The sequence below is a fragment of the Cyrtonyx montezumae genome, unplaced genomic scaffold (assembly GCF_038088225.1).
Source record: "Cyrtonyx montezumae isolate F1298 unplaced genomic scaffold, pur_monq_1.0 scaffold_3, whole genome shotgun sequence".
Classification (NCBI taxonomy): domain Eukaryota; kingdom Metazoa; phylum Chordata; class Aves; order Galliformes; family Odontophoridae; genus Cyrtonyx; species Cyrtonyx montezumae.
The window spans coordinates 24,559,449-24,587,170 of record NW_027072034.1 but is presented as its reverse complement, the minus strand read 5'-3'; the positions used below and the strand labels follow the sequence as shown (position 1 = coordinate 24,587,170).

At 36.3% G+C, this 27,722-nt stretch overlaps 2 protein-coding genes across 3 annotated transcripts in view; one reads left to right on the top strand and one right to left on the bottom strand.

Moving 5' to 3' along the window:
* Positions 1-27,722, top strand: part of POGLUT2 (protein O-glucosyltransferase 2) — a 232,493-nt gene that overhangs the window by 59,583 nt on the left and 145,188 nt on the right. The window lies entirely within an intron of this gene.
* TPP2 (tripeptidyl peptidase 2) overlaps positions 1-27,722 on the bottom strand; it is a 45,862-nt gene that overhangs the window by 13,978 nt on the left and 4,162 nt on the right. Inside the window, exons 2-24 of one of the 2 annotated variants that reach the window (XM_065740941.1) lie at positions 27,110-27,238; positions 26,620-26,715; positions 26,171-26,275; positions 25,426-25,550; positions 24,587-24,750; positions 23,383-23,537; positions 22,421-22,497; positions 21,809-21,936; positions 20,943-21,042; positions 19,239-19,387; positions 19,023-19,138; positions 17,309-17,477; positions 16,172-16,329; positions 15,689-15,765; positions 14,575-14,681; positions 13,651-13,805; positions 12,580-12,696; positions 10,999-11,099; positions 9,374-9,470; positions 8,979-9,116; positions 7,166-7,410; positions 6,882-6,960; positions 4,962-5,000 (exon numbers count right to left, since the gene is read on the bottom strand). In XM_065740941.1, coding sequence (XP_065597013.1) covers positions 4,962-5,000; positions 6,882-6,960; positions 7,166-7,410; positions 8,979-9,116; positions 9,374-9,470; positions 10,999-11,099; positions 12,580-12,696; positions 13,651-13,805; positions 14,575-14,681; positions 15,689-15,765; positions 16,172-16,329; positions 17,309-17,477; positions 19,023-19,138; positions 19,239-19,387; positions 20,943-21,042; positions 21,809-21,936; positions 22,421-22,497; positions 23,383-23,537; positions 24,587-24,750; positions 25,426-25,550; positions 26,171-26,275; positions 26,620-26,715; positions 27,110-27,238 — 2,826 coding nt within the window. The remainder of the gene's footprint in view (positions 1-4,961; positions 5,001-6,881; positions 6,961-7,165; positions 7,411-8,978; positions 9,117-9,373; positions 9,471-10,998; positions 11,100-12,579; positions 12,697-13,650; positions 13,806-14,574; positions 14,682-15,688; positions 15,766-16,171; positions 16,330-17,308; positions 17,478-19,022; positions 19,139-19,238; positions 19,388-20,942; positions 21,043-21,808; positions 21,937-22,420; positions 22,498-23,382; positions 23,538-24,586; positions 24,751-25,425; positions 25,551-26,170; positions 26,276-26,619; positions 26,716-27,109; positions 27,239-27,722) is intronic. The other variant, XM_065740942.1, reaches the window with a different exon arrangement.

Here is a 27,722-nt window from a genome sequence, read left to right as displayed (position 1 = left end):
CATCAGCCACTGCCTCACTGTGCTTGCATCCATTGTTAGGTCTCCATGAACATTCAGCAAGAATTGATGAATGCCAGTGGGCACCATTTTTTCCATCCTGAAGGAATACAATGACATCCTTTTTCTTCACATTCACTTCCATGACATCATTTTGTCAGAACTCCCTTCTGTTACCAACTGCCACACAGCAACTAAACGGAATGGAACGTTGGCAGGAGGTTCAGCTTCTACTACATCACCAACCATTTGCCTATGACTTCACAGGCCAACAAAATAAAGCAGAAGAGATTACTTTCAGAGCATCCCTTGTACATAGCTAAGCCATCATAAAGGCAGTAAAATCACCGCTCTCTCAGCTAGCTGTTCTTGGTCTCAAGAGATTCAACAAAAACTACAAGCTATGACCACTGAAAGCCTCATATCTTGGCACCTTTTTCAACAGTTAACAGAAAAACATGCATGCTTCTCTGCAGAAATCAGATGTATTTCAAAGGGTACATAAGAGCCTATCACTTTTTATTAGACCACAAGATAGACTGAAGGCCTCTGCATTCTCTTCTCTCTATTCCGTAAGTGAACGCTAGCATTACTTAAAAAGCTTTGCATCCCCCTTAAGTTAGTGTCATTCTGGGATGTTCTGGTGTCACTGCTTTTACAGAAACTCTTACTGGAGGTATGGAGAAGGAAGGTAGCTCTTCACAAGAGCTACAAACTGAATGGCAGCAAGCAAGCACATTTTCCACTGAAAGGATTACTTGAAGGCAACTTACAATTAACGAGAAAGCTGCCTTTTGTTTATCCTCTAAAAAACCTAAGCAATACTAAAAACTCTGGAAGTATATATGGTATATGCTTTGGTCACTATACTCTGCATACAATTTGGTAAGCCTCAGAGGGTTTAGTTCTAACTTGGACTATAACTCGTATATATACAACATGCACAATGCCCTCAAAAGACCTATATGATTAGTTAACAATTTCATTTAAGTATTTTAATTTATACTTACGTCTGATGTTCCATTAAAAAGAATATTGTTTTCACTTCAAGACATTCCACAGCATAACTAAATAAAACCTCCTTGAAGAAAAACATGTCTGGTCTTATTTTCCATTTAATAAATGCCTTGGAACATGCATGTCTACACACAGTTGAATGTGCCTAAGGGATCTGTATCTACTTTAAGATGCAGACAATTTGTGTAACACTGTTTTTATGGCAACCATTTAGGTACTTCATTTTCAGTTAAACAAAAGTTACAAGCAAAAATTAAAATTGGGCACACACTCTTTCACTGTATTACTGAAAGCATACTGGACAGACAAGAATAATGTCTAAAGCTGAAAGGAAGTAATCTGGCATTTCTTCTTATGATTGATTTCACAATTGTATTTATTAGGCTTCAACTATTATTTATTAATATTTGCATATGAAACAATGGCAAATTAGGGAGAAAAATGCACAAATTCTCTACCTCTCAACCAGGAACAACGAGGGAGATGAACATCCCTCTCTGCTCTGCCATTGTGAGGCCCTATATGGAGTACTGCATGCAGGCCTGGGGATTCCCAGCATATGAGCAGGTACCAAAGAGGGCCATAAAGGTGATCAGAGGGCTGGAGCACCTCTCCTATGAAGAAACAGTTTGATGGAGCTGGGCTTGTCCAGCCCAGAGAAGAAAAAGCTCCAAGGAGACCTCACTGAGGCCTACAGAAAAGATTGGGAAAGACTTGTTATCTGGGACTGTAATGACAGAACAAGGCATCCAGTTTCATAGTTTAAATAAATAAAGGAGATTCAGATTAGACACAAGGGGAAAAAGAAAATCTTTACTCGGAGAGTGGTGATGAACTGGAACAAATTGCCCAGAGGAGCTGCAGACGGCCCATCCTAGCGCTGTTCAAGAAGCGTTTAGATGAGGTGCTAAAGGACTTAATTTAGTAGTTGGGTAGAGATAGTGATAGGAGGATGGTTGGACTAGATGATCTTATAGGTCCTTTCCAACCTTATGAACTTATGAACTTATGAACATCCATGGAAACGTTCAAGGTCAGATGGGACAGGGTCCTGGGCAGCCTGATCTAGTGGGAGGTGATCTAGCGGCAGGTGAGTTAGACCTAGAAGACATGAAGCTCCCATCTAACCCAAATCACTCTGTAATTCTATGATACCACTGTTCAAAAGCTGCATGACATAACAAAATTGTTTCTTACAAGCCAGAAGCAGTCAGTGCTATTTCCATTCTATATTAAAAACAAAAGGTGGAGACGGGGTAAATGTCAGATTGTAACCATATAAAAAAGGTAATTTGTGAACGAATAAATGTCTATAGAGCCACATTTTTAATGATCTTTTTTAATACATGGCTGTTTAGCATGTGCTTCCACACTGCAAGCCAAGGGTATGTCAGCTTTCCATACCACATCATTCTCTCTACCTCGATGGGAAGAGTCACAAGAAACATCACTGAATTCTGAACTTTATACTTATCAAGTGATCAGTAGAAAAAGAGAAAGGAATCATTTTTTAAGATCTAGACAAACTAAAGAAAGACACTTCACAAAAACCGACACCTAAGGGATTTTATTTTTGTCTTCAGATGAAATTCAGTCTCAAATTGCTTTTGTACCAGAAAATTAGGGATTAGATGAATGCTTCTGAGGTATGTGTTCAGTAAGACAAAGACTCTTTCTGTAGAAAGAACCTACCGACTTTTTGGCAAGTTGCAAAAGAATTAACTATCTTCTTCAGAAAAATCAGAGTACTATTTCTTGGCATAACCTCAAGCTTCCTTCATACAAAATAGAGGCACTTTCAAACTGCAAGAAACAGCCACCTTGGATTTCTGGTAGTGCTGAGCATACAGGGTCAAGCTAACATTGCCCTTGTACTATTACCTTTCCTTTCTACTGTACTATTACCACCAAAAAAAAGAACAGGAAACAACCCACAAAACGAATCTGCTGCTGACTAGTCACTGGTAGCAGAACAAAATTCCCCATAAAATGAAAACACTGCTAATCCCATAAATGGATCCTGGACTTACATGCAAAAAAAAATAAAATCTACATAAGGCCTTTTGACTAAGCAGGCTAAGAAAGAAATACAGAAACAAGTTTTTGAGCATGGGAAAAGAAAAAAATCTGCGTGGAGACCCGGAGTGAGAGGGCAGGTTAAACATTCAAAACTTGCCCAGAAGGATGCCTACAGACCTGTACTCTTGGAAAAAGCTCTTCATAAACAAAGCTGTTACGGATCTATGCAGTGAAATACAATGAATTTCACATATTCACTGTTATTATGCAGATGTAACTTATAGATAATAGGAAACATCCAGAAAAGGAACAGCTTTAATTTTGGCTTTGGATATGTTTACTGCTTGGGTACTACAAGCAAAAGAAAAAAACATAGCATAACATGCAACCTCTTGGATCTCTTCGAGTTTGTTTTGTTAAACTGAATTATGATTAGAGATTAACTCCCTTATTACAGATCTACTTAATGAGAAAGCTTTATATCCTATCCATTGGAAACCATGCATTTACGTGGGCTTGTAAAACAACTTTCCAAAAAGTGATCTACATATTTTTCAGTCACATTATTATTTATTATATAAATAAAACTGCAGCAAGGTAATCAAATTAAAACCTTCCTGAAGTGTAATCATATTCCCAGTATGAAACTAAGTTAGCAGGCTTAGTTGCCAGCTCACTTAAAGAAACCAAACAACCAAAAAAAACCAACAAACCAACAAACTGAATACTGCCATCAGCTGTGGTATTCACAACTCTCATGCCTTATTTCTTTTTAATTAGGATTCTTGTTAATTTTGATGCCATTCTAGAAAACAGTACCCTGAAAAACAGGAAATGAGTATAGCCTTGCAGCTTTAGAAGAACAAAACAAGAAATAAAGATAAGCAGACTCCTCTGCACAAACAGCAGCCCTGTAGAGGTAGCCTGTTAAAACAGACCTTATTTGACAGGACGAGAGGGAATGGCCACAAGTTGCGCCGGGGAAGATTTAGATTAGACCTGAGGAAACATTTTCTCTCTGAAAGAGTGGTCAGGCACTGGAATGGCCTGCCTAGGGAGGTGGTTGAGGCACCGTCCCTAGCGCTGTTCAAGAAGCGTTTAGATGAGGTGCTAAGGGATTTGATTTAGTAGTTGGGTAGGGATGGTGATAGGAGGATGGTTGGACTAGATGATCTTGTAGGTCCTTTCCAACCTAATGAACCTATGAACCTATTTTAAAAAAAAAAGTCTTTGTCTGCTGGGAGAAACTTAACTGAGAGTAAAAGTAAGAGGAAGTGTAGGACTGAACATTGCTGTAAGTCACTCACTGTGCCCCACTACCCAAATTGCATCTTATACATGCCACACATTCTTTCACCCCCCAAATTCCACTACCTCCTACATCAGCGTACATACTCCAGCCTACAGCAAGTTACATTTGAATAAATCTCAATCTTGAATTGAAGCACTTCTCAATCAAGTCCATCCTTACTAACAAAAGCTGCTTTTTAGGATATTTTTCTACAACTGTAACAAAGCCCTTGTAAGCAGATAACTGTTGTGGTATGCAGCTCGGTATCCAATACTGTGTAAAGGGTTAGGTTTGCATTTAATTCCTAATCCACAGACAGAACACAATGGGTAGAACCACTTGCCACAGAAAATCTTCACTACAAACACTGAAGAAGCCTGCATATCTCACAGAAAGAAAAGTTACAGACCACTAATCACATGCATTTTTATGGCACTTATTGCAGAAGTATTCAGATCCTCACGTGCCTCTCAGTTACAGTGAGACGCATTCACAGTGTTGAAGCAAATAACCCAGGGCTAAGGAGGCAGGTGGGGGAGACAAATTAGAAATCAATACTGGTAGACAAATTCTTTAAGTCATATGCAAAGAGACTTATATATATATATAATCTTTGTCAAAAACTAACATTCAGTACCTTTTTAAATTTTCCTTGTCGCTTTGCTGCAGACTGCCCCTGGGAGTTAGAATAACATACTGTAAGAAAACATGCACACACCACACAGGATGGAGACACCTTCTCTGTACAATTACGGTTATATTTTCAACCTACATATTTTTAAACTGTTAGAGAGTCACGTCTATGACCAAACATGCTCTTAAAGCATGCTATTTTAAGATTAATAAAACAGAACATCATCGCGTGTAGTTCTTTATTCCTGTAAGACAAGCAAGTGTTGTTAACCACTTAGCTTACATTAACAAAGTTACAGAAATCCATTTTCAAAAGCGTAGATTTTTGGTTTTGTCTGTTTAGTGGCATTGTTCCACTCCTAGGAAACATACAGAAATAAGACATTTCCCTGAAATAGCACCTCACTTGCTGAACTAGAGAACTTCCCTGACTACTCGTTCTCTTCTGCTTGCTGTTACGTACTGAGATCCACTAAAGGCAATGGAAAGAAGCTGATATTATTTGATATCAGCATTTCTTCAGTGAAATACAAACACAACATTTAAGCCTTAGAATATGATAACACAACAGGCCTCAGCTAGAATTTCTCTGAATGTAAGCTCTCATGTATTCTTCACCATCAAGAAATGAAATTTGACAGGCAATACCTATTACCTTCTACTTCCCATCCCAGAAATACCTGTATATAATCATTCTAATTTTAAAGTAAGATTTACAACCAATAGCTCAAGGTGCAGACTTCAGGTTGGGTCAAATATACTACACTGTTACAATGGATTTACCGTGGATTTTGAGGAAACATGCTTGCAACTTTGTAAGTAACTAAAATATAAAGATTTAGATATATCTAAGAGCTTAGCTGGTTGTTTTTTTTCCCCCACCCCTCATTCATTAATTCTCCTGCCATTATCCAACTTGCAGTTACATCTCACATTAACATGTGCAGTTTTCTTCAGGAGTACTACCAGCAACACATCAGACTGAATGAACTAGACCTGTCTACTCAACAAGATCTAAATGTCTACCTCCTCACAGAGACTTACTTTCTGTAAAAAAATAAAATAAAACATTGCAGTTCTAAATTGATACGTCACATTTAGCAATACAGGGACAAGGATTACTTCTAAATACTAACCATCAGTCACCAGCACTGTCCAAAATTTATTCTTCACTTTGCCAACTACTTAAAAATGCCTGAATAGCTAAAGGAATCACAGGATGCACACACGAATGACCTGGTCACTTGTAAGCACTGTTGCACTACAGATTCTTTCGAGTTAGCAAGCAGCTTTTATAGGATACTACACTATGAGCAAAAAATACCACATAGCATTTTTCCCACCAAAACACAGAGATCTTAGGTTGTTCTGTTGGAGCATAAAGTCATATTAGTGGTTGACAACATCAGTCTGCAGCAGGTAAAAATACCTGCTTAAGCATTGGAGTCAACTAAACGCCTCCTCTGTAAAAATAACACGTAGGTGTTAAAGAAGGACTTATACTTTTTGCTGAAAACTGTATGCATGCAAGGAAGAGTATATATACTTGTTTATTAGAGAACCAACATGCACGAAACGTATTTCTCATTCAAAAAATGACACCAAATGAAGCATTTTAAAGTCACTTTTAAAGGCTGCCACACCAACCAAAAGCAGTCACTTCTAGAAATATAAGGATTCAAAGACAAAGAATTAGAATTCAAAATTTAGAAGATGCAATCATATTTGAAATTTTAAGATTAAAATAGCATTAAGTTACTCTGACTTTATAATGAAACAACTGCTTCAAAAATGTGTTATGTCATTAGAAGTGGTGTTCTTCACCATACTAAAAACCATAACATTCAGTGTGCTTCCTTGGCATGCCATCTACCCACTTCAGAAATTTCTTAAATGGATGACAGCTTCTTTTTCAAATACTCACAGCTTTCTTTCCAAGTTCTGTTTTAGACAGTGTAAGAGCTCCTGCAAGATAACATCCTGGTCCTGCTCCTTTTGGTATTCTATTCAGAGAAAGAAAACTCAGCATTAGAACTAGGTTCACTAACATCTATTTGGAATGCAATAAAGAACTTGAATAGCATCAGAACGATACAAGAGGAATACCAAGCCTAGACAAGTACACACTATTAAGCAAAACATGATTTTATTTAGGTATAGAGGTAGCTGATAAGATACAGACGAGAAAACAGGACTTCACTAACTTACTTGTCATCAGGCAGAGATGTAACAAAGAATGGCTGACTGTGTTTTGGTGGTAATGTCAAACTGTTGGATTTCTTCTTTCCTAAGAGAGCAAGACTATGGTTTTCATAAATATCTAAGCTCAAGGTACTTGACAACCTGTGTGAAACAATAAATGGAAGGTCTTTGATGCGATCCAGCTCGCTGTTCTGTTCGTGACGAATTTGTAACCGAATAGTGTAATCTCCTTTTTCCAGTTTCACAGAATACTGAAAGAAAGAAGTACTTGTAAATGTCAGGATTAAATACTTCATTATGAACACAGAAACACTAAAAGTAAGATTGTCAAATTTGTATTGATTTATATAACTCAGGTCATTAAAAATATTCTGGATAGCTTAGTTTTGAAACCTCTTGCAAACAGCTAAACACATTTTTAATCAACGGAAAAGTTTTCAGACCACAAAATAGGCTTACATAATTCCCATTCTAACACTGCATTAACTGCTCAAACAGAAATCAGACTTCTTGTTAAGCTTTCAGTTCAAAACTTTCAGCAGGTTTGCCTTAATACATGTTCGGTTTAATACATAACTTCAGGTGTTCAGAGGTTTAGGTCACAGTACATGTTCTATTGTTCTACAAGTTACACAGCAGAATCTAAGGCTGCATTTTTAAGAACTAGCAGACTCTTTGATCTTATTCGACAAAGCTTTTTGTATCTTCCATTAGGGAGAGGCAGATGATATATTTATTTAAAAAGCAAAGAAAAAATAATACATGGATTTTTAGTTATGAAAATGTTCTTTCATTTTTACCACCTTAAAAAGGCCCTCCACAAGGATATTTTGAATAGCAGTATTTTAAGCTCTCCTTAGGATATTTCTGGTGCTGTTGCTATAATCCAAAAGGCAGTCCTGAGAGGGGCTAATTAAGGACTATCCTCCCAGAAACTCCTTCTGGATTAGGATCATGCTTTCTCTGCTGATACAACCTCCTGGATTAGACAATTTTGAACTGCTTTAGAATTGTTCTGTGGTGCAGAACACCAGATACGCAGTGTGGTGGCCCACCTGGCGCAAGGAACAGACTACTTTGGTACTTTTCAAGACATGCCTCAAAAGTTATCTTTCATATGTTTTCCAGAGTGATCAATCCCTCCTTTGAAACTCACTCTGAAAGGCAGCAACAGGAAGTAACTGAGCTTTAGCACTTAGAAGGCTGCTCAAACAGCATAAATGACAGGCTTCAGGAATAAAGCAGCATCTGAGCTCTCAGTTAGACTACAGAAAGAAACAACACATCCTTTTCACATTAAGCAAAAGTTTACAGTGTCATCTTTGTAAAACGAACAAAAAGTCTCTAAAGGCAACTGAACTTGAGCTCATAAGTTCATAAGTTCATAAGTTCATAAGGTTGGAAAGGACCTATAAGATCATCTAGTCCAACCATCCTCCTATCACTATCTCTACCCAACTACTAAATTAAGTCCTTGATTAAGTCCTCATTTCTTGGGAAGTCCTATCAAAAAAAGAGATCTTGAGTTAGCTGCTTTTTGTTGAAATAGAACATACCAGAGCTCTTACTCTTCTCTTGGAAACGTGAAGAAAACTCACAAAGCTCTATTTCACAGAAACAAATCTGTCAATTATTATTTATTTTTTTCCCATACAAAGGTATCACCACTGAAAGGTACTATCGTACTTTTTATCATCTCTTCACAAGATGACATTATGCCTATGCATCAGGATCTGTTAGGAAGTAACAGAAGGGGAAAAAATCCAAAGTTTCACAATGTGCAGAAAACAGAAGATACAATAAATACAGTACTCCATACCTGGTGTGGATAGGCATCTCCTGACCCCATCTGTCTTTTGTTTTGGTCAAAAATAATCCACAGTTGGCTATCAAATTCAGATTCATACAACAATTCACAAAGCAGAGGACAGCTTGGTGTTACTTCTCCACTCTTAGGCTATTAAAAGAAAGTTCAAAACATTTCAGCCACTACTGAATAAAACAAGTATAATTGTTACACGTATTCAAGAAAAAATTTGATCTGAAGCTGCCTTAAGGCACAGGAGCTCCTAAAGAGAACCAGACTAGAATTCTGAACTTAAAGAATCTAGAACTTAAAGAATTTCTTCTGACAGAAAGGTAAAGTTAAAACCTGTTTTTAAAAAGCACACTATACCAATGACTTATAAGAAAACCAGCAAGCATAAACTCTACCTGATGAAAGTTGTAGGTCAAAATCATCTCATACAGTTGACGATTATTTGGTAAAATATCTCTGGATCCCAAAGGTTTTATTTTTGCACTCACGGGTCTGCAGTTAAAATAAAAACAAACAAAAGGCACTGCTAAGAAACAGGTCTGCTGCCAAAATTTGTATTCTTTAAGCAGAAACGTATTTTGAAGCACATCTGATTTCAACACAGTAAAATCTCTGGTTAAAATGAATGACAGTTCAAAAAGAATGATTAACAACATTACAGACACTGACAAAAAAAAGAAGCCAACAGAACCCAGTAAGCACATCTAATCTCAAAATAAAAAACCACTTGAAAAGCAAACAAACAAGAAAAAACAAACATAAAAGACTTTATTATTAGGAAAAAAATTAAGTTGCTTTATGTCTCATCTGTGATTTAATCAGTATTCTTATTGACAGATTGAAAGGTTAATGCATAGTAACTAAAAAACAGACTAAACAGTTGATAGTTGTTTACTATACAAATTTATGTTGGAATTTGTAAGAAAAATTGGAAGACCACAAAGAAAGAATTTTAATACATATTGCCTACATAAAACTCAAACAGTTGGGATAAGCAACACTCTTTCAGTGCAACACTGTCTCCAAGCATTTAATGACCTTTTCCCCATCACTGTTATGACACACTACTTCATTTGAGAACTATCAAACCTTAATTCAAATATATAAATATTTATCATTAGAATTTGTAACTAGAATTAATTTCCTACCAAAAGAATGTCTTAAGTTTTACAAGGAAATATAATTTACAAGCCAAGAAGGAAGCAAATACATATTAAGGGATCGTTTTATTTCCTCACTGATGTCATATTAAGTCATATTTCTGAATCCAGAAATTAGGCAGCATACACAGTCATCACCAAATCCCTGCTGACCTCAATTCTCATTAGTAGTCTTTAAGAATTCACAGAGTCCAGTACACTACTGCAGGGTCCAGAAAACAAAACATCAGATTACTGACAACTGTGAAACGGTCTGTCCAAATTCTTAAAAGTACTGCTTAAACTGTATGGCATTTCTTTCTATCCATAGAACTACCAGTGTTAGTTATTGCTGCAATGATTAGTAATTTTTCCTTCATGTCAGCATGTGTCAAACTGACATAACCAACAACAGAAGAAATCCAACTTCCCACGCAGAACACAGTACCAGATTCTACATAAAAACCACTTCCAATCAAGCAAAAGAGAGAAAATAATGTTTCCAGGTGAAAATTAGGGAGGATCTGTGGCAGCTACAAAACAAACAAAAAGGTGGCACCAGATAACTGTAGAATTTGTTTAGATACAAAATGGAAGCACTGAAGTTTTTGTATTTTTTTTTCTCCTTTTAAATTCAGATCAAGACAAATAACTTATATGGAAGAAGTCACAATAACTGTCCAATTCTGTCAAAGCTAAATGGAACTAAAGAAGAACACGCTATGAAATCTAACAAGACTTCTAAATTCATACTTCCAAAACCACTCGAAATTTTACAAGAATACACTTGTTTCCCTAGATTTCACCATTCATTTGTGACTGTTTTAGCCACATAGTAATAGTTCTCTCACTTTCTCCACACAACTTCTCAGAAACAGTACCTCAGAGTTTGAATCCAGCTTTTCAGGTTTATGCACGGTGCAATATCTTCATACTTCAGCATGGACTGAACGTCAAACCGTACAATTCCTTCTGAAGCATGCTAGAGAGAGAATACATAAACAATTTTGCTTCTATGCATTTGTAACATCAGTCAGACCATCTGATTTATCCTTCACAAATACAACAGCTACATCTATCCATACGGAACATAGTACTCTAAGATTCAGCATTACGAGCTTATCTCTGTTTTAAGAAGATGGACACACTGGGACTTAACAACAACCACCACAACAAAAGCAAGAAAGTTAACTGATATGGACAGAGGTCTCACTTATATTTATTTTTCCAAGAACACACCCACTTAATAATTTAAGGACTTTGCACAGAACTGTACAAACCACATGTAGGGCATAAGCGATGAACTCCTCTGAACATGTAATTCAATAAATGCAAGCATTTCTTATCTAGAATCTTAAATCAGGTACTTTACAATGTTTCTGCATAGGATTGCTATTATATAATAATTAACCTGAATGAAAAAGAAACAACAGTACACACACAATTTAGTGATGGTTAAAGTTATTGTGAAAGCTTACTTTTTCTAGCAGTATTTTATGACAAAGCTACCAGTATATCAGCTTTGTTATTTTAAAAGAAAGGCTAAAAATGTATTCTCTGACTTTTAACTCCTCTCTTTTCAGTACATCTGATACTGCCAGTGTGGCTTGAACCCACTTCAGCAGAGGCTGCCATGCACAACACCAACACCACGTTTTCCCTTTGCTCTACTGACTCAAGACCTGGTTCCTTGGCACAGTGCACCCCTTTCTTTTTTCCCCAGGTTGCTCAGCTCTTAGAGCCTGAAGGCATTCCACTACAATTTGTTCTGGCCCTCAGCTGAATAAAATAAAGAGAGGAGCAAGGAGAAATCAGCATGGAACTGCTTCCTGAAGTAGAACCAACTCAATTGTTGAAGAGGAAGCAGCAAAAATCAAGACAAGGCAGATTACACAGGCCAGCAATGAACAGTGGAGCAAGGCAAAGTACTGCAATACTATATTAATATTTTTAGTAACTTCCCAGCCCTTTGGTATCACAGAGCCTTAGCAGTCATGACTCTGCCCATCCATCATGCCTTCAACTGACCTAACAACAAATCTCAAACCAGAATCAGAACATCTCAACAAAAGACTGAAGAGAATTTTAAGTTTTAATGATGTTTTATTGTGAGAATGCTATTTGGAGTACTGTGTTTCAGCAATTGCGGTTCAGCAAAGCTTCTTCATGCAAGAACTTGTAATAGTTATAGTTGGAACCTTTCTTCTGGCATATTTTTTTTCCTGCTCATTTTTTCCCTACTGATTCATAATGGAAGGCATAGAAAATTCATAACTAATGGTATTTGTGGAGGACTACGTTTCTATTTACCTATTTTAAAGGAAAACACAAATATCTCAGGAATAACCATGCTTTTAGTCTACCTAAATACAGAAAAAGAGAACTTCATTTATTAATTTTTTATTTAGTTCTGAGATGTCAGAGGACTTCAGAATAACTCTAGATAAACATGGAAGACTTACCATGTTTAGCTGAGGAGTAGCACAAAGTACACCATGAAAAGAAATTGTGTAGTTAATGCTAACGTCGCTAAGGCTTGCCCACCACCGAGCAACACAAAATTCAATTGTTTTTCCAGCCTGAGTAATAAAAATGCAAAGTTAGACAGACACAAACTCTCATCTTCTTTCTATTCACTCCTGCCTCACTTGCCCCAAAGCCAAAAAAAATTAAAACAGAGGGAATACAGCTGAAAGTAGTCCCTATCATGTCCAGTTTACTCCTATTGTATTAACTTGTATAGTAGCAAATAAGGTACTATACTTGAGTCCCAACAAAACAATGCTGCCAGAAGTATACAATAAAAGAAAGCTACAGCTTTTAATCATTACATATTTCTTTCCCACTCTTTCAAACTGAACAGACAGGGTTGTTTATAGAAGACACTAATGCATATCAGAAAATAAGATAGCGCTCTCTGCCTCAAGAAGAGATGAAACTTGGGAGGCTTTTTGTTGGTAGCATTTTTTTTTGTTTGCTTTTTTTTAAACTACTGTGATAAAATATAAAATCAGACGACGTATCTTAGCACCCCCACTTGTCATTTTCACACAGCACAGGACTGAGCAGCACAGAAATCACAGCCTCTCTTAGGTGCCCGAATTAAGCAGGGCAAACACGATCAGTGGGCTCATCCACACACCCGAATACCCTGGTTCTGTTCTGGACTCTTGAACAAGAATTAACCAAAATAAGTACAACTGTAAGCCAGTCAGTATCACTTGGCTTCAAAATCAAAGAGATTTCTGAGATTACCACATTAGGGATTACAAACAAAATGTGCTGAACTGAATGTATTCAACAAGCCATAGTCCCTGTTTGAAAAGGGAACAAATTGGTCCATATAAACAAGTACTAACAAACTGATGAAACTATGAGACCTTCCTAAAGCAAGAAAAAAAGTTCAACTCTCTACTATAAGAAACAGGTGATTTATTGGGGTTGGGTTTTTTTTAATTTATTTTTTTTTTCCCCTTAAAAAGACAAAACAAAATCCCAGTGCTCTTTTCCTTCTACCTCCCAGCATAACTTACTAAGACAGGAAATGCTTCAGTCACTGATCCTTTTTCTGGTAAGGATAGAAATTTGTAGAACTCATGACTTCTATATGCTTTTTGTTTCACTAGTTGAACAGCATGAAGCACAAACTTGGCAGTCACATCAGACGAACATGAACATATTGTCACTTCTAGACAAAAGAAGAAACAAAGTTCAGTTACAACAATGAGGAATTTTAGACAGGAGATGGAGATTCAACAGAAGATAACCATTCTCACAGGACAGGCAATTTTTAAGTTATGCAGCCCATATGTAAATCATGTCTATATATCAGTTACTCACTAAGACCTTGTCAGATTAAGGAAGACTAGGCAAGTTCAGAGATCAGACAAGACAGATGTTACCCATCTATATGGTAAAAACTAATAGGAAAGTACATGATGTATCTGTACAGAATCAATTGCTGCTGAATTTCAAGTTAAAAAGTCTTATCTGTAAACTTCAGTAAATATGAAAGACTTTTATTAATATCACATATGTAAAAAAGGACTACTTTTTTTTTCCCCTTTTTGGATTAAAAGCTTCTTGCCCATCACATTTTCTTCAGTTAAGGCAACATTCAAAGCTGTGCCTACAGAAGTTAAAAATTATGCACAATTCAGACAATAATATTTTCCCATGAACAGGAGATATGATCTGAAATGATGGCCCATTACTGGAGGAATATTTGCTAGTTTCTAGAAGACAATCAGTATTTCACTGTAAAACAGAAACCATGAGATAAAAAATAAAAAAAGAATCACTGTTATAAGAGCCTAGAATCAAATTGATATTTTACATATTCATGGATCAAATGCTTAAATTCTTACTCAAGCAGAAAAAAGCAATGATTTCAGAATAACTGTGTCAAGTTTGATAGCTGTGATTTGTTATTTAATTAGTATGCTCATTTTCCTTACCAGCCCACGTAGCTCCCTGGGGGATATCAATGAAGTGCCTTCGGATTTGGCCAGGTTTAAAGTGAACATCTGTATATGCAAGGTCGTAGCTTGATGATTCATCTACTCTGTACATCAGAAAGCAAAAAGTAAAGAAACAAGCTATGAATTTTTTAAAGACATTTTTAAATACAGAAATCCTCCTCAAAAAGAGTATAACAAAGATATTCAGTCCTCAGCACTAAAAGTACTTTGATCTGCAGATTTGCTTCTACTTAATCACACTACTCAGTAAGACAGAAATACCCACAAAGATAAGCTGACACGAACCAAAATGGATTTATGAAGATGAAAAATGGAACCTGTGTTCAGTGTCAGATGAGGCTCTTTCTGAGACTGTTACTGATACTTCCAGAATATCCAGAATTGGTATGGACCCACATTGGCCATGGAGTCCAACCCAGAATTCAAACTCTATGTCTGAAAGCGTTATCCAAATGCTCCTTGAACTCTGTCAGCTTGAGGCTATGAGCACTATTCTGGTGAACCTGTTCTAGTGCCTGTGGTGAAGAAACTTTTCCAAACACCCAGACTGATGCTCCCCTGACACAGCCTCATGCAGTTCTCTTGAGTACTGTCACTGTCACCACAGAAAAGGTCAGTGGCTGCCCCTCTGCTCTCTTTGTAAAGAAGTTAACGATACTAACTCTGTAAATTCTCCGTAATAAAGTTGAAAAAGAACTCCATCCCTAATTCTATCTCCCAAATAACACTCACTGCCCTTAAGGACTCTATTACATCAGCTAGCAGTGGTGGAAAATACCATCCAAACTTGAGCTGATTTACACTTAAATACATGGATATTTTGTTCAAAATGTCTGAAGTCGTCTGTATTCTGATGGAACAGAACAGCTCTGCTGTTGTGGTCAAGAATACGCTCCCTTTCAGCTTCCATCATCAAGATGAAAAACAAAAGCAGTTGCTTTTTGTCCATTGCAAGAAACTTCTCAGAGCTCTGCTCCCCTATCAGGGCTAGTTCAAAAACTTCCAGAGAAAGAAGGTGAAATAAGTATGACAACACAAGCATATGAAAATAAAAGTTAAAAAAAGCCAATGAAGTCTGTATTTTACTGACCTTGTTGGTATAACAACAGTTATTGGAACTCTGAAGAGCGGGCCTGCATTAGGCATTGCTATATCATATCCACAAACCTGACAAAATAAAATACAGCTGCTTAAGATCTCTAGTCAAAGTGAAATTATAGAAGACAATGTTAAACTTAAACAAGCTACCAGGTGCTTTCAATTGTTATGGATAAATATATACAGAGAAGAAAAAACTTCATATACATTTATTTTATTCGTATTTTATATGCTTTTGTTTTTCCAATAAGGATAGTCAAAAATCCCTTGGAATCTACTGTACAAAATCATATAACACATCAGCTGCCAAGCCCTGGACTCAGCCTGTGTAGCACTGAGGGTGGCAGTATTTCCTCATTTGTACACCACACACCTTTCATCACCTTCAAAATTAATTCTAAAAAAAAAAGTGGATAGAGGCAGTACAAAAAGGGAAGGGCATACAGCACTGCATAGAATAGCAAAACTTTAATACCTCTGTATAATGTACTCCTTCTCTCAGGCCACGTGGATCCACACGAACATTAATGTGTCGACACTGATTCATAAGCTCTAAATGACTGGGGCACTGGACCCATGGTGCATTTGAAGTTAAAGCTAAATGAAGCTGAAGAGATATCCTTTCAGTGTTTTCTGTCAAGAAACAACAACTAAATCAACACCAGATAATGCACCCATTCCAATCCAACAAAGAATTTGCCATTAAAATGCACCTATCTCAAGTAAACATTGTAGGAACCAATTCCTTGAAGTCCCCTGAAGTCACATTCTCCACAAGAGGACAGTGTGCTATATTATCTCTTTTAACTTGATAAAACAGCAAAACAGCAGCATAAAATACAATCGAGCTTATATCTAATTTCAGTTTTTCACCACATAAAACAGTCAAACCTGAAAGAGGCAAAGGTAAGGTAGTAAACAACGCTTCAGTCGCACCCCCTCAGCAAGTCTGTGGATGACCCCAAGCTGAGCAGTGCAGTCAATACACTGGAGGGAAGGGAGGCCATCCAGAGGGACCTGGACAGGCTGGAGAAGTGAGCCTGTGTGAACCTCATGACAATCCCAGGTATTTCTACAGACTAGGGGAAGAACTCCTGGAGAGCAGCCCTGTGGAGAAGGACTTGGGGGTCCTGATGGATGAGAAGCTGGACAGGAGTCAGCAGCGCACGCTTGCAGCCCTAGAATTTGTGGTCTTCAAATATCCAGAAATTACTTACTCAGTAAAGTTCTTCCGTATTTAGAATAGCCTGCATTCTTTGTCAAGAGCTATCTATCTGTGACAGAATCCCTGGAAGCTCTATAATTTCTTGAGATATGAAAGACCTTTGATAAACTTCTGTATATTTTTTCCTGGGAGCCACAACTTCACTTTAAAGTTTAGAGCAGAAGGAAGTCTGAAGCAACACAATCATCAGAAACATAGAAGTTTTGTAATTCTAAGTCTGACATTAGAATGGAAAAGCCATTTAGATTCTTGCCTTCATTTACCAACAATTTTGGAGTTGTGTTTATTCCTTCTGCAGTAGAAGGCTTGTACTGCTCCTCATTATCATAGCTTTCCTATTTAAAGACCACACTTCGGTTTTAACTCATACAAAAGAACCTTTTCTACCTGTATTCTCAGGAAAGACAGGCTCTATGCCAACCCCATGATCAGAAGGTGCAGATATCTGGGCAGGATCTCTGAGGTAGATGCCACGATTGCTTCCAACAGTAACAGTAAAGCCTATGTTGCTTGTGAACGATGAATTCTGGATGAGGTAGTCATAGGCTTTATCAACCTGTTAGAACACATTCAGGTTAACACAATTCAACTTCAGTAGTCATTCATGCACATTATCCCCTTCATGATGTATTCAGCAAGTGTACCAACAAGCAATGAAGTTACTAACATTGTACTGTTACAGTCACGCTGACTTCAAGGCAACGCTTCATGCGACAGCCACATAATAGAGCACTGAAATAGTAAAGTAATATAAAATATAAAAAAATAATATGACAAATTCCCTTTGCAATAAATTTATCAGAAGACACAAAATAAAGGCTTCCACAGATGACTTGGAAGTAAAAGGCCCAGGTCTACAATACTACTTTAGGTTTCTTTCTCATATGCAGAGCTAAATTAGTCAAGGATTTACACCTCTTATGCAGTACTAGAAATTAAGCACTTCAGAACATACAAATGAGACAGAACACCCACATGAGTTTAGCATATATAGAAATAAAAAAAGGGTTTGCTTGTTTATTCCCTTAAACTCCGATGACAAGTCCATCTTTTTGTTTTAAAAGGGCATCCCACTATCAAGCTTTCTATTTTACAAACCCTCAAAATCTTACATTCTCTGATATTTCAGCAAAGTACCTTCATCTCTGAAGATCAGGACACCCCTCTCTGACACCAGTGGACGCATTATAGTCTCAGTCTCCCAAGTACAATGTTAAATATGGTTAAAACTGACATATATGCTTTAACCACAGAATACTAAAGCCTTGTGCATTTCCTTTCAGTTTTGGAAATACTTTTATTTGACATGAACACAACCCTTTTGCCTTCTGTACCAAATTCAGCATTACAGATGTATTCAGAAGACATCTGCGACTGTGTTCCAGAATCTCAAGAACATGAGTTGAGGGCTAGACACTTAATAAGCAATGCTTTTAAGCATGAGTGTAAAATTTGGTACCTCTTTTAGGCTAGGCTGGGAGTGACCACAGGCAAAAACTTCAGTAAGTCCTGAACAGCTTAACCTTATACAAAGGGATACTGTCATTCAAATTGCCTTTATCATAATAAAAATATCACACTGGGAGTTTCCAAGCTACTTAAAAGCCAACACAATGAACGCTCAGATTTTTCAGTGCACACTCGTTCACAGCAAAGTCACCCCACTACTGCAGATGCACTGTTTTGTGAAGCAAAGGTGTCCTTTGCTTTAGTGTGGGGACCTCTGCGTTTTCATTGCTCAGAACTTACTGCTTCAGCTTTTGTCTGCAAAGAACAAGGTCAGCTCTCTGACAGCAGAAAAACATTTTCCGACATTGAGACAGAATTCAGGCATATAAATCCATATGTGGGTGACAAAAACCCACATCTACTTTTATGTCCACACACCCTATTCATCAGACAAGGAATGTCTACTTAACACATATTTAAGAGAAACCAACTGCATGCTGAAGCCAAGAGAAATATTTCATTCCTTCTCCTGAATCAGATCTGCTAATTAAGTTGCTTGAGAGCAAGCTGAGTGAGCTCATCTAGAAAACTTTTTTCTTCTGACAGTTATTTAAGTCTTTTTTGTTTGCTTGATTGTTTTGTTGGCAATTACCTGAATAACACCATGTCCTTGTGCAAACACTTCTATATTTTCAGCTTTCACTGCCGTATTTTCTAAGGCTCTTCTGACAGAATGAACAGTGTAATGAATATCATTAGCTTTGAGCCCTAAAATTAAAAGTAAGGATGTTATCAGAAAAAAAATAAATTACAAAGTTTGAATGCTATAGAAAAAGACCTCATCTTTTACACAATGCACTGTCATTACCTGACAGCACTAATGCAATGCCTCCACATGCGTTGGGAGAAGACATGGATGTGCCATTCATGAGTTGTGTTCCTCGCAGAGTCCAGTTAGGAACTGAAGCAATAGCACCTCCTGGTGCACTGATACTTACTCCAAGGGCTCCGTCAGTGCTAGTGTAAGAAACAGAATTGTTGAAAGACAAGCTTCTCTTTTCTGCACACTTTACATTGAAGTTAAACGTGCACTTAAAAAGGTAATTTTAGCTTTGGCACATTCTCAAATAATACTTCACCAAATCATTAACCCATTAAATACAAGATAAAGCATTAAATAGCAACTTGATGTCAAACTAATCATCTACTATGCCTGTTTTCCACAGTGAGTTTTCTGAACTGCCATTCCTACAGTACTCTACAAAGGGCTACATTTTAGTCAGTTGACTTACCTAGCTGAATTTGAATTAGAAAACACACACAAACATACTAAATACTTCATTATGTAAAAAAGCATTTCACTAAGCCTATTTAACCATTATTATTTTTAAAGAAAATAAAGTATATTTTAAAGCAAAATTAGTAAAAGAGATAGAGACTAGAAAAAACTGCAGAATCTAGAGATCTGGATTTCTCACATCCATTGCACAAGCAGGTCAAGTTTTGAATTACAATACAGAACTTGATACATTTTCATCTTCTTCCCTTGATGGTCTTGTCTCAAGAAGTAGCTCAGCATCAGCAGGGCCAAGTCACCTTCCTTCTTGCCAAAGCACTTTTAAAAACCTCAGTGAGTATCTATGGAGTACCTAGTTTTCAGCTGGATGAAGCAAATACACTGACTATTCCTTACTCCGTAGAGATGAAAAAAGAATCACTTTAACAAGGATCACACTGTGCCTGCCTGAGCAATTAGGTTTTGAGGAGGTGATTTTTCAGGTGTATTTGTATCCTATGCTAACAGCTTCACCTAAGACATGTCTCAAAATCAGAGTATTCTACATTACAGAATCATAATGATTTTAATACATTTTATGACAGTCCTATATAAACTAGTGTTTTGGGTTTGTTTTTTTTTTTTAATCATACCTCCAGGCAAGTAGTGCATGGCATATCTGCCTAAAAGTCTTTAGTGCTTTCTCAGACTTCTTTTGGCTACAACTATCAAATTCTTCCGAGACATAAAATAATAATAATGAAAAAAATTCTCAAAGCCTCCGCATTTTCCTTCATAAAGAGGTAGAAAAGGATTTTTGTGTTGACTCACACTTCCACTAGCTTCAAGCAAAACAAATAATTAAATTAAGCCATTGTAACGTCACTGAAGCCAGAAGTAACAGTATCACAACAGTATTTTTTCTAGTCTTCAACAGCAACAGAATAGTTAGCTTTACCATTCTACTTAATGAAACAAGTGCTACTGAAAAGAGCCCCTGAAAAAAACAACAAAACAACTCGAAATAGAACACATCTCCAAACAAATTAAATCAGGTTTTCATTTTCTAAATAGACTTTCCTGAAATGTACAGACTGTGACAGACAGTTCAGCCATCCTCCCTCCCACTAGAAGTTCCAGAGGGGTACAGACAAAGACCTTCCAAGAACAGAAAACTACTTAAGCTCTTCCTGGGGAAAAGAAATACTTCCATCCTGCTTTCAGTGACCAATTTTTAGACTTGCAATTACTTTATCAGAACTGCAAAGTAATGAATTTCCTTTTATCCTAACTTACCTCGGCCCTCTGGATGACCAAGTATATTGATTTGCTGGCAGTTTTTCCCTCAAAGAGTATTCAGCAACCATCATATCAGGTGACACATAGGCACCAACACCTATTACAAAACAAGCATTTTAGATGTACAATGAATTTGTCAAAAAACGAAAAATAAACTGTTTTAAATAATAACTTCATATTGTATTTTAAAAGTTTTAAATGTCAAGATTTTGCCACCTCAGTAAATTCAAGTACTGTTACAAAACAGGTATAAAGAACATGCTACACCATCACAACACGGATACTGCTACTGTGTAACATGCAAACCTTCCATAAAATGAATAACTTTGAAGTGCCACTCGTACTCAACTGGAACAATTTGTATCCACTATCTGCATTTATTTCACAACAGATCACATCCAGAGCATATAAATTACTATGTCAAAGCCTGCTAAAATTGTGTTTTTGGAATGTAGTGTCAAGGAAGCATTCTTGGAGTGTACGTGCCAGCTGTGCTGAGCTACACATGGCCCGCAGGTCATGGGCTGGACATGTCTACAATAGCTAGTAGTCTGAGAGGCGTGCTTAGACTGTTAGATTCAAAAATAATCACCTCCTACACTTTAAATAAGATTTTTTCTGTACATTTCATACAAACCCACCTCAAATTTACATCAACCACCGCCAACATCATTTTTCTGCATAGTTCTTGAAAGGTAATAAGATAACCTACATTTTCATAAGTGCACAGTAACTGCCTTAAAATTAATCTCACAGGCCAGCAAGCCCAAATATAAAGCAAAATAAAAAAGCTTGAAAGGACAGAAGATAAATACAGCCATTCTTTTTTGTTTTTAAGGGAGGAAAAAATAAAACATTTGTACCTATTACACTAGATGTAGTGCCACCAGGACATCCTACTGTAGAAAGGCAAGGGCCATTATTTCCTGCACTTGAAACATAGATTACATTGTGTTTCCACACTGCTTCATTAATTACTTCACAAATTCTCCTGAAATAAGGGGAAAAAAAAGTTATTTAATTAGAAAAAAAAAACATTTTGTTATGTGGGAAAAGATTCACAGAAGGATCTCCGTGATCAGTTACAGGGGAATATTATGCAGCCAGCTTTTCATACTAAGCAGAACTGATTCCAGATGCTACTTATTTAAAAAGGGAGTAGCAGCCACATAGCAACAATTAAATCCTAAACAAAATAAAAACCCAGAAAACAAAAACATCACCCAGGTTACATGGTGTTTCAACTACTAGAATACCTCACTGCTCTAAAATACTCCTTGTATTACAATTAATAACGTTTTCAATATATTTATGTAGTTTTTGTAGATATTAAAAAAACAAGCTGCAATATTTTAATGCCATTATTTGGGCCTGGACAATTCATTCTTAATGATGTCACATTTACAGAAAATCAACAGCTGAAATTTCACTTATGTGATTTTAAAATACATTATGCTAACCACAGTAGCACTTACCCAGAATTTGGCCAATGCGTTGCCTCTCCATAGCTATAGTTGACAAGATCACATTTGTATTTTATTGCTTCTATCATCTGATTAAGTAAAAATAAAAGCCAATATAAGTAACTATGAAATAGGAAAAAAACCCATCTGCTTAAACCAATCTGCTACACATTTATGGAAAGGGGAAGCATTTTTCTCAACATTACAGAGGAAACAGAATGAAGTAAGATACATTAAAATGGTATTTCCTAATAGTCCAGTTAAAAAACAATACATGCCATAAATTACGACATTAACATAAAATAAAACCACAAAGCTCATTAGTCTTAAATATATATCCTTAGTAAGACAAATTTCTCCTTTCCTGTGTGGTTTAGTTAAATTTCAGAAGACCACAGTAGCATTAACACAAGTATTCATGTTACTATATCAATATATTCTATGAGCTTCAAATAATCATTTTCTATTTTCACTCCTCTTGCATGCATTTTTTTCCCAACCACTTACTTCGTAGGAGAGGCACTGGGCCTTTGATCATGAGAAAGTAATTTTTTTCCCCCCAATCTTACAAAACAGAGTCAAAATAAATTCAGCCATGAAGTTAAACACCAGTCACTACTCTAAGTACTAAAGTTATGTAGCTATGAAAAAAAAAAACTGAAAAAACACACACAACTACACTGGTAACACAGAATAAATAACTTTAAGCATACACATCACTTATCCTATGGGCTAAGTTAGCCACATACTGCAACACTATCATCTGAAAAAATAAGTCTTATGAAATGTTTACTCTTATAAAACAGAAGTATTAAGATAAGCTTGAAATTATTTTTTTTTATTCATTTTAAGGCTGATAGTATTACAGAACTATAAAACCACAGTCTATGAGTTACTGGAGCAGAAAGTACTCCACATGGTTCCATAATAAATCCAAACTTCTGAGATTAACATTTATCTGTAAAAATACCTACAGCTCTTATTAAACCAGTGCCAGTTTCCATTGTACTTAGTCTTGTATCACCAATCTTGATTGCAAGAATCTGAGCTCCAGGAGCCACACCATTTCGCTCTGGTTCTTCAGGGAAGTATCCTGCTGCAATACTTGCCACGTGTGTTCCGTGAGCTCCTGGGCAAATGAAAATTCAAATCACCATATGGTTAGTGAAACTTCTTTTATACCAATTTAATAAACTACAGCTCGATTAGTCTTCATTTAATGAACTACATTAGCAATCCCAGAATTAAACTGCTTATTTAAATAAATGTCATGTTATATTAAGAGAAAAAGCCAGTAATTAGGAGCAATTTGCAAAACAAAACAGCTTTTGAGGGCAAGGAGGAGGAGGCAGGAGAAAGGAAGCATCAACTAACAAACTCCACTTAGAGTCATTATTGAAAAGGCTCAACACTTCCTACTCAACATAAAAATTACACCAAAAATAATCAGACTATGAAGATTAAGGGAAAAAAAATAAAAATAAAAAATAATAAAGCTCCATACAGCCGTAAAAGGAATCTCACAAAGTTATCACTGATTTAGAAGCCAGAACTCTTCCTGTAGTTCTACTGATAGGACTGCTTCATGAGAAATTAAGATCATTAAAAAAAAAATAAATATATTCATACCACCTTAATCACTCAGTATGTTTCCAAAACAAAGCATGGTTACACTGAGAACATATAAAAATGGGATCAAAGCAGTTAGTTGTCATCATGGCTGTAGTGCTATCATCATTAAAAAGTCTGAATAAACCAAAATACAAATACTTAAAACGTCTGTTGACAAAAGAGCAAGATTCTTAAATTATGAAAGCACAAAGAACAGCAAAAAAAAACTCAAAAACCAACCTACATTCAAAAGCAAAACAAAAAGTTGCTTTGAAAGAAGGATCACTGTTTTATGCTGATGTCAGTAAGATGCAGGAACATCTTAAAGAGTAACTCAAGTACACTATATATACATGTGTATAGACAAGAAGTTGACTGAATTTCAGACAAAAACATTCCTAAACTCACTTACAAGATGCTGTTATGGTTTTACTACAGGAAACGTGAATAATGATATTTTCTTTTTAATGCCTTTAATCCCAAGTACCAAAATTAGGAACCAATACAAACTGCTGCTTCTCATACCTACTCAGCAGCAAAAGTTTTCTTAACATTACTTTTGTTTACCTCCACTTGTCACAATTGAAAGAAGGTTTCCATCATCGTATATATTCACAGAATAATTCAACATTTCAGATGTTCCAAAAGACCCATACTCCTGAGCCTCTTTGTAGGTTCTCAACACTGTACAGCTAGCCAAGTCACCACTCTCACTTGTATCTATGCAGGCTCTGTTGATAACAAAAAAAAGTAATTTTTAAACTGTTATGCACTTCCAGTTATTGTTCCCTCCTCCCCCCAGCAGAGGAGTACCACACAGACCCCTTAGCTCGTAATGTCAGTACTCCTCAACTTGGCCTTTATTATAATTAGATTCAGAAACTATAAAGATCTCTAAATCAATTGATTTTCAAACGCTACTAAATTCAAGTACAGCTTGCTTTACAAAAAAGAGATTATGTAAATTCAGGCAATTCCCTCAAGGAAGAAATTATACTGAAGCTAGCTGTTCAGTACTAGTACACAAATATTTGAAGTCTCAGCTACTGGCTTGTGTGACACACATTAACAGTGAAGAAAAGTAACACATCACATTCTGAAGCATGCAATTTCTTTTTCCTCCCCTCTTCAATTTTCTATTACCAGTGCATACTGAAAGCAATTTTACTCTTTGTCATAGGGAAAAACCCAGAAGCTTAATAAAATCAGAGCGATACAAAGTGTAAGGCCTCATACTACATCACCTTCATTTAGGATCAGAACTTTGTTCGGACACAGGAACATTTCAAAGTAAACAGTATTTAAGAACTCTACAGAAATACAAATGTTTGCATTAAGTACTATGTCAATTTTTACATTTATTTTATATATGAAACAGGACATTTTAAACAAGTTTGGGCACTTACCTCCAGGTTTCACCATCATACCATACTAGACAATCGTATACTGGACCGGGATCACTGTATTTTTTCTCAAAAGAATTTAATAGTTCCACTTGATTTTGAAGTTCCTCCTTTATTAGCTTATTTACCTGACATGGCAATAAAAATACACTTTGTAATAATTTTAGTAATAGTGTAATAGTTATGAATTACAGTCTTAAGCCATATTCCTTTCAGATGTTAAATATTTGCTCCAAAATAAGACTATCACAGAAGTCAAAGACATCAATGATCTTCAACAGTTCTCTATCTATTCTTGGCCTAACATGTAATAATTGCAGAAGTCTGAGTTATACATTTCATATCCTTATTTTTTCTACAGATGTTTAAATGACACAGAAGCATCCCGAGGAATCCCTGGTACTTCAGTGAAACAGTATCTAGTTTCCAAAGGAAAGGATATGTTTAAAAGATTCCAACTTTGAGCATAACAAAGACGATTGCCTCAGCAGTTAAAAACTTACTAAAAATATGGCATGATGTATTTGAACAAATACCTTTTTCATAATCAGCAACAAGTTTAGAAAGTTAACTGCATTTGGCAAATTAAGGAATCACTCTTATACTGTTTTTTTTTTAATGAATCAGAAGATGCAGTGGTAAATTATCTTTTCCTTCAAACACTTTCCTTCTTCTCATCTAACAAAAATATTTTAATCCTCCCAGTCAGTATCAAATTGTTACAAGTTTTACAAAGAAGAATACTAACTTGGGAGGGAGAGCTATGAGCAGCATCAAATTCTTCTTGTTTCCTACAGGCCTCTGCTAGGGCTAGTCTGTGAAGAGGATCCCAGAGCTTCTCCTTGCGTTCTTTCTATAAGATAAAAATGGGTTCTTAAGTACATATGTTATTTGCAAGTTATGACTTCAGACACAATGGCTAAGAAGTGCAATACAACTGCTACACTGGAAAAGTAAATAGATACCAGTAATTTCTAGACTTTTTGACTCAAGGGACCTGTGCAAGGAGGTCCATTTGACCATCTGCTGTGACTCTGAATACCCACAGAAGAAATGGATTATACCAAACTTAAGCAAATATCAACCTATGGCTAGCAGCCTACAAGTGTTAGTACCTACCACAGTTTTCTAGAAAAACCTCTACATAAAATAGTGAAATATGAATACACACCAGAAGCAAAAAATGCAATTTCTCACCTGAATCCTCTCCTTGAGAGCTTTAGGATATATATCATAGCCATTTTTTATCCCAATATGATACTTGCCAGAAGGATTTACCCAGTTTGTTGGAATCTACAGAAAAGTATATTCAGGAATAGATTAATTAATGGCAACAAACAAAAAATTCAATACTGAGCAGGAGAGTTTAGCAAAACAGCCTTGAAAACATTAACAATCAGTATCAATTCATGTGGCACTGCAGATGAACATTTTTCAGTATCTGTATTTTTAAAACACAGCCCCAGTAAGCAACTTTTTAGCACAGGTCTAAGAAAATAACAGTAAGCACTATCAGTGAGGATACATGTCCTATTATGAAGGAAGAGTAGCATAAGGACAAGTATCTGAATGCTTAGCTTCTTATCCTACTGTTTAAACCCTGAGTAGATTCATTACTGTTAATAACAACAGGAAAAGACTGCTAGTAGCTATCCAAGGGTCTCTGTACCACCACACAAATTCTTACCTTTAAAGTTCTTCCAGAGAGACCGATGAGTTCGCCATCTTTAGCTTCTACGACAGTACACGTAGTTACATCACCACTGCCTGTCGTATCAATTATATCAATTATCTTGGGCTTCCCATCAGTTGTAATCTGAAAACATAAGCACAGAAGAAAATGAAAGTGCAGCCGAATAACCTTCAGCCATTTTTCATTTTTGTTAATTAAAAAGAAAAAGAATCAAGTAACTTCATCGAGCTTTGATTTGAAGACAGACAAATACCCTGAAATCAGTTTCACTTTCAGTGAACCAAGAACAACACCTCTGTCTCCCTGGCTTACAAGTCTTCCCTGAATTCATAGAACTACTATTTGCAATGACTGGTATCACTGCTTTCAGACTACTGTTCCAGCCATGTTTTGCAACAATGATAGCACAAATCTAGAAAGATGAAAAGTGCTGAACTACATTTACAAGCTTGAGTCTCAACTGAGCACAAATCCAGCAGGAACACAAATTACCATCACCAATTATTTTTCTGTTATAGGGCTTGCGTGTCATATTTTAATAAACCTGAAATGCTAGGAGCTGCCCTCTGTCCCCCAATAAAAACAGGTTTAAAAGGTTAAATAATAA